General features: G+C 60.7%; 2 protein-coding genes across 5 annotated transcripts; both read left to right on the top strand.

Annotated features, from left to right (window-relative positions):
- Positions 1 to 96: 96 nt before the first annotated feature.
- On the top strand, positions 97 to 6553 carry TRIM50 (tripartite motif containing 50). Of its 4 annotated transcripts, none has more exons than XM_083806271.1 (7): positions 97 to 998; positions 2313 to 2752; positions 3651 to 3746; positions 4617 to 4847; positions 5166 to 5188; positions 5481 to 5605; positions 5934 to 6553. In XM_083806271.1, the coding sequence occupies exons 2-7, from the start codon at positions 2330 to 2332 to the stop codon at positions 6539 to 6541; spliced, it is 1506 nt and encodes a 501-aa protein (XP_083662397.1). In that variant the 5' UTR covers positions 97 to 998; positions 2313 to 2329; the 3' UTR covers positions 6542 to 6553. The 4 variants fall into 4 exon arrangements, with proteins under 4 accessions (XP_083662397.1, XP_083662396.1, XP_083662394.1 ...); XM_083806270.1 differs by having other exon boundaries at positions 97 to 1009; XM_083806268.1 differs by having other exon boundaries at positions 97 to 1021.
- Positions 6554 to 6876: 323 nt separating this feature from the next.
- Positions 6877 to 10215, top strand: NSUN5 (NOP2/Sun RNA methyltransferase 5). Its single transcript, XM_083806274.1, has 10 exons — positions 6877 to 7033; positions 7141 to 7263; positions 7335 to 7509; positions 7607 to 7715; positions 8016 to 8154; positions 8572 to 8687; positions 9085 to 9263; positions 9351 to 9555; positions 9672 to 9824; positions 9985 to 10215. The coding sequence occupies exons 1-10, from the start codon at positions 6941 to 6943 to the stop codon at positions 10091 to 10093; spliced, it is 1401 nt and encodes a 466-aa protein (XP_083662400.1). The 5' UTR covers positions 6877 to 6940; the 3' UTR covers positions 10094 to 10215.
- The last annotated feature ends 256 nt before the right edge of the window (positions 10216 to 10471 follow it).

The following is a 10471-nucleotide window of genomic DNA, read 5'->3' as shown; positions in this document are numbered from 1 at the left end:
GCCTCGCAGTGCGTTCTGGGGGATGTAGTCCGCCCCCCCCCCCCCGCCGCGTCTCAGCAAGGGGCTCGGCGGGCGGGGCCGTAAGCCAAACACAGCTATGCAAACGCAAAATGATAGTTTTTTTTTTTTTTACAGTCACGCACACAAAACCACTTTTTTTTTTTTTTACAGTCACACAAAAAGACATGCATGCCTTGTCCCAAACCAGAGCAACAACGCTTGCTTGGGGTTTTCTCCTGGTCTTTTCCCAAAGGATGAAATGGTTTTAACAAAACCAAAACCAAGCCAACCAACTACCACCGCCGAAACAAACCAAGAAGCCTATTTCAACCCAAAAAGAGTTTCAGCTGATAAGAAAGTGTTCTGGTGAAAGCGTGTCCCCCGATCCCAGCGATGTGGGTGACCAGAACCACAGCGGGACGCACAGAACCCAGCGCCTCCGCCAGGCGAACGCCCCGTCCCGAGGCCAGCACCCCGTCCTGAGGCGAACACCCTGTCCTGAAGCAAACACCCCCTCCTGAGGCAAACACCCCGGCCTGAGGCCAGCACCCCGGCCTGAGGTGGGCACCCCATCCCAAGGCCAACACCCCGTCCTGCCTTATCAGCGCCCTGGTAGCTGCCCACGCGGTCACATGACGGCCATGTCTGTACCAAACAAAGGGCCGCCGTGCACCGCGACAGGACAGGGGCCGACAGCGCCGTGGAGCCGGGCGGCGGGCGAGCAGGGCTTGCTGCCCCACCGCTGCGCACGCTGCCGCTGGCCCTGCAGCTACCTGGCCTCAGCCAGGCAAGCAGGGGCACCCCCAGCGGGGCTGATGCCGCAGCAGCGGAGTAGCGGGGTGGCCAGCGCAGCTCCCTTCCTGCTGAGAAGCTGCCACCCCTGCTGCTTGCCAGATCTGCCCCTCCACCAGGGCTGAAATCTTCCACCAGGTCAGGAAAAGCCAAGGGACATCCGTCAGGCTGCGTGTGCCAAGAAGAGCCAGCGCGGAGAGGAAGCGGTGCGGGGCGTGTGAGTGGTGTGGTGAGTGGGTGCCTGTCAGGGGGGTTCTCCATGAGCAGAGGGAGCAGCTGAAGCTGATTTCCCCTGTGGGTTCTTATGGGTGTCTGACCATTCCTGGGCTGACGTTGGAGCTTTTCTTGATTCCTCACCAAGCTCCCATATGCTATGCTTGATGACGGCTGAGCTCAGGTCACTGCCTCCCCTTTCCCTGGGGCACTTACCGAGTCTGTCTTTGACTTCAGGTTTGTTTTCACGTGAGTGGGGAGACCATAAAAGTTCTACCAGCCTGTATTCAGGAACAGGCATGCACAACACTGTCAGGCTGTCACAGTTAGAGCAGTGTCACCTCCAGGGCCTGGGCCACCTATTGCTGTTGCTCGTCCAGGTGGCAATGCCCTCCCTACACCGGAGGTGTGCTGCTAGCTGTCCTGGCCACAATGCGTAGGCAGTTGAGCCCATCTGGCTCAGGATCTTGGTGGTTACATCCCACCGTGCTGGGGAGCCAATACTGCATGAACCTTACAGCTGTTAAATAGAACAGCCACATGTGGTCCCAGAGCCAGTGGGAGATGCAGGATTTCAGCTCGTGTCTCTTAGGAGTGCTGGCCTGGAGCACGGAGCACTGTGGGGACCAGAGACTATGCTGAGTTTCAAGGGGGTGAGCTGCAGGTACAGCTCCGCAAGCTCTGGCTCAAGCTCCTAACCCTCATATTGGTCAAACTTGGCCTTACAGGTTTTATTGTGTGGTTTCTGTCCCCATCTTGCAGATGAAGATGCTCTTTATGATTTTATTCTGCTTTTGCTTAGATGTATCACTTGAGCTAATGCCAATCCTTGTGAGGACGTGCAGGGGCTGAAACAACAAACCCAAAGAGATGTGTAGAAATTCATACAAGCCAGGGTCACTACTGGAATTTTTCAGCAAAAAATTCCTCTCAGCTCTGTCTCCAGCTGTGCCAGCCCCTGGCACACAGACAGGTCTCCCCTGAGATGTGCTGCACTCTGATACAGCTCCCAGACAAAGGCCCCAGATGGGGATCAGCTTGGTGGTGACTTCTGACATCATAGGCAGAACCACTAGGGTCTGACCCCCCATGTTGTCAGAGCCCAAACCCATCTCGTATTAAAACATGCATCTTAAAATTTGTGCGGAGCCTAATGATGAGTTCATAACTGTCTGAGCTGCTGCTGGGGCATGAAGGTGTTTGAGGTGTCTCTCTGCTTCACCTTAGCCAAGTGCTGAGCTCTCTTTGTTCATTTGTGCTTACTTTGCTCTTTGCAATAGGAGTGATCTCCCACCTGTTTTTCCCAGGCTAGGTCTGTGCTGCCATGCTAAAAGGCGGCAGCATGGCTCGGAGGATGAGCATCGATGAGCTGGAAGACCAGCTCCTCTGTCCCATCTGCCTGGAGGTCTTCAAGGAGCCCTTGATGCTGCAGTGCGGGCATTCTTACTGCAAGTCGTGCGTGGTGTCACTGTCTGGAGAGCTGGACGGGCAGTTCCTGTGCCCCGTGTGCCGTCAAACCGTGGACTGCAGCGCCTCGCCACCCAACGTCACACTGGCCCGTGTCATTGAGGCACTGCAGAGCCGGGGCGAGGCAGAGCCCACCCCAGAGTCCTGCCCAACACACCACAACCCCCTCAGCCTCTTCTGCGAGACTGACCAAGAGGTGATCTGTGGGCTGTGTGGCACCATCGGCAACCACCGCCAGCACAAGATCACCCCCATCTCTACCACGTACTGCCGGATGAAGGTCGGCAGGCAGGGACTCCCCAGGGTGGGGGTTAGGGCGTCCATAGCAGTCCCAGCTCCAAGCACAGCAGTACTTGCTGGCCAAGCGTCCCCTCTGCTTGAATGGACAGGCTGGAAATGAGGCCAGCATGGGCAGCATGGTCCCATAGCACGGGCAGATGTGGGGCAGGGAACCTTGGCTGGGGGTCATCCGTTTCTCAGGTCAAGCATGTCCCTGGCTGAGGGGGCGCATGGTTTTGGTGGCTAGAGCGCGGTGGGGAGAGCTAAGGGTGAGGTAGTGCCAAAGGGACCTTTCAAGATTGCGTTCAAATACTATCAAACGGAGTCTGGAGATAAGGGCTGAGGCGAGGTGCCACAGGAGAGCAAGGAGGCAGGGAAACAGGAGCCCCAGCCAGGCAGAGTAAATAGCTGGCATCCCCTGCCCAACATCACATGAAAGCCCAACGAATGGAAAAGCACGGGGCCACTGTTCCCCTCAGCTCCTGACACTGGGGTGATAAGAGTGGGAGGCACCAGAAAAAAACAACCCTGCCTGAGGCAGGCTCTGGGGACTGGTGCTGATGGGGTCACAGGCCTGGCACTGGCTTGCAGCCGCTCACCACCACTCACCCAGTGCAGAGCTGCCACGGGTGCAAGGTACGGAGGGGCAGGAACAGGAGCAGAGATGTGGTGCTCCTGGCAAGAGTACTTGGCATGCTCTGAGTGTTCTCCTGCCTCTGGCAACCCCAAATCCTCTAGATCCAAGTGATCAGCAGGGTGTGCAGGACCCCAGAAAGCTTGGAAGAGCATGGCTTCTCAGGGCCACAGCTTCTTGGGGGGCTGGCAAGCACAGGAGGACAGCCTTTGATCAAGTAGGCTGCCAGAGAGGACCGTCCTCGAGAGAGTTGCTGTCTTTTTAGGAGGAGCTGTCTGTGCTGTTAACCGATGTCCACCGGTACAAGAGAAACCTGGATGAACACTTCAGCAAGCTCATCAACAACAAAATCCGCATTGCAGTGAGTGCCACATGCCAAAGGAGCCTGCTTTGCAGAGTCCCTTGTGTCCCGCACAACTCTTGGAGCAACCTCTGCTCCCGGGTCTCCTCAGCTCACCTCCTCTATTCCTCTCCCTCTCTTCTCCCTTCCCCGGGACAGCAGACAGGGCTTATCTTTCACCCCGTTCCCTGAGATTGCTGTTCTCCATGAAACTTGGGGATTAAACATAACCCTGTTTTGGGAAAGGTAACATAGCCCTCTCTGATGGCTTTTGTTTTCCAAAGGGGTGACGTAACCTTCACTGGCTGTCCTGGCAGGAACACCAGTCAAAGCTTTTTTGACCGAATGTCCTTGGATATGATGAGATAACAGTGAAAAACACCCTACTCAGAGCAGGCTTCCCAGTCAGAATGCTGATAATTGTGCATTGAGTCTCTGTTTGGTTTAGATGTGTGTCCATTTTCCACACGGTAGACATCTCAAAGAGACCTCTTGGTATCCCTTCTGAGGCTTAAGCTTCCCAGTGGGGATCCTCAGAAAGGCTGAACCCAAATTAAACTGGAGCTGCACTTCCCCCACTTAGCCCAGAACACAGGTTGTTCCCTGGCAGCAAAGGGATCCAAAGACTCTCTTCCAAGGTTCTGACGAAGCTGGTTGGGGCATCAGGAACACAAAATCTGGGCGGGGTGTAAGGGAGGGGTGCCATGGTGCTGAGGCCAGCAAGGTGGAACGACATTTAGCCTCTGTGAAGAGATGCTCTTGGTTTGGAACAGAAGTGGAAGGCAGCTTGCTGGGGTGCACAGACTTTTCTGGTGGCGCCTCCGAAACCAGAAAGCAGGTGAAGGGACATAGTAAGGCAGTCCTGCACAGCCACTTGCTGTCTCCCTGCAGAACGAGGCGGATGTCTTCAAGTGGGTGATCCGGAAGGAGTTCCAGGAGCTGCACAGATACATTGATGAGGAGAAGGCCACCTTCCTGGAGAGCGTTGAGGGGAAGGAAGCCCAGCTCATAACCTCCATCGAGTCCCAGGTCAAGCAGACATCAGACGCCCTGCAGAGGCTGAAGGAGATACATAGCTCTCTGGAGACGCTCGGCAATGAAAGCCAGCTTGATTTCATCCGTGTGAGTATGCTCACTAGTGTGTGCCTCAGGAAGGTGGTATGGGTCAGACAGGCTCTCCTGCCTTCGGCCGACTGCTCACAGCCCTGGGCCTTCCCCCGAGCAGTGAGTACCCCCACCAAGCATAGCTAGAATACCAAGAGAAGTGAGTCGTCGGTGCCCTCTGTCCAGCCAGGGCCTCCCCAGATGGCAGAGGCCCAGGAGAGGAGAAGCCTGGCCTTTCTGGCGTGGGGCACGGATATGTGGAGGTGTGACCATGCAGACAAGTGCCATTTTGCGAGCCTCCTACCACTGACTCTCTCTTTCTCTTGTGTTTTCCAGAAATACAGCTCCTCCCAGTTCAGGTGAGTGATGGGATGGAACCAGTGGGGACAGCAGCACCTCTGCACCGGGGCTAAAGAGCCCAGGCCAGTGGGCACCTCAGCATTGCTGGGGCAATCTAGCACGGACACGCTGCCCTGCTCACTTCCGTGGGCATTGCTGTCGTGATGGAGAGCCACGGCCAGAGCCATGCATGCAGCCCCAGAAGAGGGCAAGAGCAGCTGTGGAGATGCCAGTGGCTCCATCATACATAGCAGAAGGTGAGAAGAGGCCACACACCTATCAACTGTGTCATGGCTGCCCATGTCTTTCCAGGTCAGAGCTTCCCAGCCTGCTCCCAGGTGATGGCATTTTTAGCCCCATTTCCTTCAAGCCGTGTTTCCACCAAGATGATATCAAGATGACCGTTTGGAAGCGGCTGCACCGCCACGTCCTGCCAGGTACCAACTTCCCCAGCTGGCATCACCCTGGGAGTCCTGGCTCACTGGCACATGCTGCTGGGACAGGCTGCCCAGCTGGCACCACACTGCCCTGGCCTCTGACTTGCTCTCCAGTTGTGCTCTTCTCACCTCCAGGAGAGCTCCTGGAGCAGTGGCTGGCCTAGCATCTCATGCTGGTAGCAGCCTGCTCTCGTGTAACACTTTGGCTGCTTAAAGTTCAGCAGCGCCAGCCCATCTGGCTGTGCCAGCTCTCAGGGCAGAGCCAGCGTCACCTGGAGCCACAGCCCTACCTGCTAGCGTGGCTGGAGGCCGACTGCTTTCCTTTTAGCTCCAGAGATGCTGAAACTGGACCCGGTGACAGCGCATCCCCTCCTGGAACTCTTCAAGGGTGACACAGTGGTGCAGTGTGGGCTCTACCAGCGCCGGGACAGCAACCCCAAGCGTTTTGACTCCAGCAACTGCATCCTCACCTGCAAGGGCTTCTCCTGCGGCCAGCACTACTGGGAGGTGATAGTGGGCACCCGCAACCACTGGCGCGTGGGCATCATCAAGGGCACGGTCAGCCGCAAAGGGAAGCTCAGCAAGTCTCCCGAGAACGGCGTGTGGCTCATCGGCCTAAAGGAAGGCAAAGTCTACGAGGCCTTCAGCACCCCGCGGGCCACCCTGCCGCTGACCGCCCGGCCGCAGCGCATCGGGATCTACCTGCACTACGAGAGGGGCGAGCTGACCTTCTACAACGCCGACAGCCCCGACGAGCTCAGCCCCATCTACACCTTCCAGGCGGAGTTCCAGGGCCAGCTCTACCCCATCGTGGACCTGTGCTGGCCGGAGCGGGGGCCCTACTCGCCCCCCATCATCCTGCCCCCCCCCGGCGCCCCCCGGCGCCCCCAGGGGCCGTGCCGCCAGCCGGCCCCCGAGGCGCCCGCCAAGCCCTAGCGCGGCCGCCGGGCCGAGCCTCGGCCTCCCCTCCCCTCCCCTCCCCTCCCCTCCCGGCCCCTCCCGGCCCCTCGGGGAGCGCGGCGGCGGCCCCCGGCGGCCCCCCTCAATAAACGGCGCTGCCCGAGCCGCGCTGCGCCCGCTGCGAGCCGCCCGCGGGGCGGGGCTTGGGGGCGGGGCCTGGGGAAGGGGCGGGGCCAGGGAGGGGGCGGGGCCGGGGCGAACGGGGCGGGGGCCTGCCGGTGGGTGGGGCTTACGGGGCGGGGCCAGCACGGGGGCGGGGCCGAGGGGCGGGGCCTACGGGATAGGGGCGGGGCGAGCCGAGGCGTGCGGCAGTGACGTCGGCGGCAGTGACGTCGGCGGCGGCGCCGGCAGCGCGGGCAGCGCGCGGTGGCGGCCATGTCGCTGTACGGCGAGGCCGCCGCCGTGCTGAGCGCGCTGGAGCGCGGCGAGGGCGGCCTGAGCGGGCTGGTGTACGGCAGCCGCTTCCCGGTGCGCGGCGGGGCGGGGCGCGGCGGGGCGGGGGGGCCCGGGGGCCCGGGGGCCGGGGGGCCCGGGGGAGGCCGCGGCGCCCGTGACCGCCCGGTGCCGCCCCGCAGCACGCCCGGCAGCTGTACGCGCTGGTGGCCGAGACCCTGCGCTACTCCCCGGTGCTGGAGGCGGTGCTGGACGGCGCCGCGTTGCTGCGGGCCGAGAGGAAGCTGCCGCTGCCGCTGGCCAAGGTGAGGGGCCGCGGGGGGCCGGGGGCCCGGGCCCGGCCGCGGGGCCGTGCGGCGCTGACGGCTGCCCGCAGGTGCTGGTGTACGACCTGCTCTTCGGCAAGGGCCTCAAGTGCGGGGGCCGCTGGAAGGCGCTGCTCCGGCGGCACCGGGCGCGGCTGGAGGCCGAGCTGGCCCGGCTGAAGGTGCGGCGCGGGGTGAGCCGCAACGAGGAGCTGCTGGCGGCCGCCCCGGGAGCCGGCCCCGGAGGTGAGCGGGCCGGGGGTGGGCGCTCCCCGCGGCGGCGGGGCCGGGGCCGGGGCCGGGGCCGGGTGCGATTCCCCCCACCCCTCCCCGTGCTCCCCAGCCCCGCGGGTCCCCCGCTACGTCCGGGTCAACACCCTGAAGACGCGTGTGGACGACGTGGTGGACTTCTTCAAGCGCCAGGGCTACTCCTTCCTGGGCAAGGCGGGCAGGTGAGCGATCCCCTGCCCCAGCCCGCAGCTCGGCGGGGCGCTGGTGGGCGGGCAGGGAGATCCTGCGGGATGAAGGCTGGCGAGCGACGGAGGGGCAATGGTGCTGCGCACAGTGGCTGGGTCAGGGTCTCCGCTGCCACGGTCCCCGCTCCTACCTTCCGCCTCTCTGGGTGCTGCCTGGAACTGAAGTGGAGGGAGAGGAGGTGTGGGATGAAGGGGTTTCTGTGCCCGGGCTCTGGGGGGTTCTGATATTGGGCACGGTGGAGCAGGACTGCGCTCATTCTCTTTCCCTGTGGACAGCATGGAGGAGCTGAGGACCCTGTCTGGGAAGAAATTCTTACTGGATCTTCATCTCCCAGAGCTGCTGGTCTTCCCTCCACAGACTGACTTCCATGACAACCGTCTCTATACGTCAGGACACATCATTCTGCAGGACAAGGTCAGAGAGCTGGGGGGCAGGAAGCTGCAGTGCAGGGGTGGGAAAACCTCTGGCAGGAGTGGAGGCTGTCTTTTCCCCCCAAGGTCTAGACTTGGGGCTCCTTTGCTGCAGCACTTGAACGAAACAGAAACCCTGAGCGCAGCCTGAGTCTGTGGGGCTCCCCCCCCCCCCCAGCTTTGTTTGTTTGCTTGACAAGCAGCTGGGAGGAACATGGCGCTCTGGGTCGTGCAGTGCTGTTCCCACGCTGCAGGAAGAGGTTTCCAGCAGCAGAGGTAGGTGCTGTGCAGACTTGGCCCCATGTTCCAGTGGTCACCTGTGACCCCACAGCATCTGATGTGACCTGAGGAGGGGCCAAGGGCAGCTGGTGCACAAGGTGCATGCAGCTTGCACCTTTCGGAGTGGCTTGTCCTCCTGCAGGCCAGCTGCCTCCCTGCCTTCCTGCTCAGCCCTGTTGCCAGCTCCCACGTGATTGATGCCTGCGCTGCCCCTGGGAACAAGACCAGCCACCTGGCTGCCATCCTGAAGAACAAGGGGTGAGTGCAGGCTGCTGTGTGGCAGGGCCCAGAGGGACTGAGAGTGGTCACAGTTGTGAGAATGTGGCAGGGCTGAGGTGGGAAGAGCTACAGCCTGTAACCTTACCTGCTGACTCAGGCTGACACTCCCTTCTCCCGAGGTGGGCTGGGGATCTGATGATGTTGGGTCATTGGGAATGCCTGAGGGGACATGGAATCATAGAGGGTCATGCCTCAGCTGCTGACTTGGCACTCTGCCCTGTATACCTGTGTGGGAGAGCAGCTTCTGAGCTCTGGCTGCCCTGCAGATAGGTGTTTAGGGCTGCTGGTGCCAGCTGGGCAGCCTGCTGTGGTGAGTGCGGCCCTGGGACCGGGCAGGGTGTTCATGCTTCTCTTGAGTGCTGGGCTCTACTTTCAGACAGATTTTTGCCTTTGATCTGGACGCCAAACGCCTGGCCACCATGAACACCATGCTGATGCGAGCCGGTGTCACCAGCTTCAAGCTGGCCCAGCAGGACTTCCTGACGGTTGATCCCCAGGACCCTAAGTACAGCAAAGTGACCTACATCCTGCTGGACCCGTCATGCAGTGGCTCAGGTAACGTGGGGGTTTGAGCCATCCCATCTGCCAAAGGCAGCAGGCTTAAGCGGGGCTTTTGGTGGGTGACTGCAGCTCTCTCTGCAGGGATGGTGAACCGGCTGCCGGTGGAGGAAGCTGCCCCAAGTGCGGAGCGGCTGCAGGCACTGGCTGGCTTCCAGCGCAAAGTCTTGAGCCATGCACTGAGCTTCCCGGCGGTCCAGCGCCTGGCCTACTCCACCTGCTCAGTGCACCGGGAAGAGAATGAGGATGTGGTGCAGGCGGTGCTCCAGGAACAGGGCTCGGCCTTCAGGTGCGCTTGTTTTGGGAAGTGATGGGGAAGGACAGAACAGAGGAGGCCGGGAGGTTGTTGCCTCAGCAGCTGTTGTGCTGCTTTGGGTCAGTGCTGTCCCGTGTGCCATGCTGTAGGCTAGTGAATGTGTTCCCATCCTGGCCCTGCCGAGGACTTGCTACCTTCCCTGGGGCCGAGTGCTGCCTCCGTGCCTCTCCTACAGCCACACTCACTCAGGGCTTCTTTGTGGCTGTCCTGGAGCGCTGCAGGGACCAGGATGCTGTCCCCAGGTAGGCGGTGGGAGGGGTGTAACTGGGCCCAGGGCTGCCTGGGTACCTTGGTGATGGCTTCCTCGCGTGAGGAGGAAGGAGGGAAGGAAGGCGGAAGGGTTGGCTGCCCTGAGTGCTGGAGAAGGCAGGAACCACAGGACTATCTTTGCTCCTGTCACAGCTCCTTGCCTGCAGCAGCTGAGGAAAGTCTGCAGCAAGGCGAAGAAGTGGAGCCAGGAGCAGCTCCTCCCAAGAAGAGGAGAAGGAAAAAGCAGCGGGTAAAGACATGAAGTAACTTCTTCGGAGCGTGCAGTGGCTGGTTGTAGCTGGTGGGTGCTGTTCCTCCCCTGCCCTGCTGCACTGCAGCCCTTGTACTGCCTGGACAACAGAAATAAAGCTTTGCACCAGCTGATGGTGTGGTGAACTTCTGTAATTCCCTGCTCCTCCCCTGTTCTGAGTAAATGGTCTGGGTATTGCACATGCCATTGCACAGGAGGAAAGTGCTCCTCCAGGTGGGTATAGGGGCCCTTGAAGGCAGCCCACAGCACAAGGCTTGCCCTCAATGATAGACCTGGACTGGGGTAGCCTTAGGAAGTGAAGTCAAACAGTACCAGTGTTTCTGTATCCTCAGGGCCTGGATTGCCCCTGCTGGATTAGTGACATAATAC

Source organism: Anser anser (assembly GCF_964211835.1).
Source record: "Anser anser genome assembly, chromosome: 20".
In the NCBI taxonomy this organism is placed as follows: domain Eukaryota; kingdom Metazoa; phylum Chordata; class Aves; order Anseriformes; family Anatidae; genus Anser; species Anser anser.
Note: the sequence above shows the minus strand (reverse complement) of the source record. Positions and strands in the feature narration are given on the sequence as shown.

Coding starts and splice junctions, on each gene's coding strand:
- TRIM50 (XM_083806271.1), top strand. CDS start 2,330: ATGCTAAAAGGCGGCAGCATGGCTCGGAGGATGAGCATCGATGAGCTG. Junction 4,848..5,165: donor GCCAGCTTGATTTCATCCGT/GTGAGTATGCTC, acceptor TGTGTTTTCCAG/AAATACAGCTCCTCCCAGTT. Junction 5,189..5,480: donor TACAGCTCCTCCCAGTTCAG/GTGAGTGATGGG, acceptor ATGTCTTTCCAG/GTCAGAGCTTCCCAGCCTGC.
- NSUN5 (XM_083806274.1), top strand. CDS start 6,941: ATGTCGCTGTACGGCGAGGCCGCCGCCGTGCTGAGCGCGCTGGAGCGC. Junction 7,034..7,140: donor TGTACGGCAGCCGCTTCCCG/GTGCGCGGCGGG, acceptor GCCGCCCCGCAG/CACGCCCGGCAGCTGTACGC. Junction 9,264..9,350: donor CCCGTCATGCAGTGGCTCAG/GTAACGTGGGGG, acceptor CTCTCTCTGCAG/GGATGGTGAACCGGCTGCCG.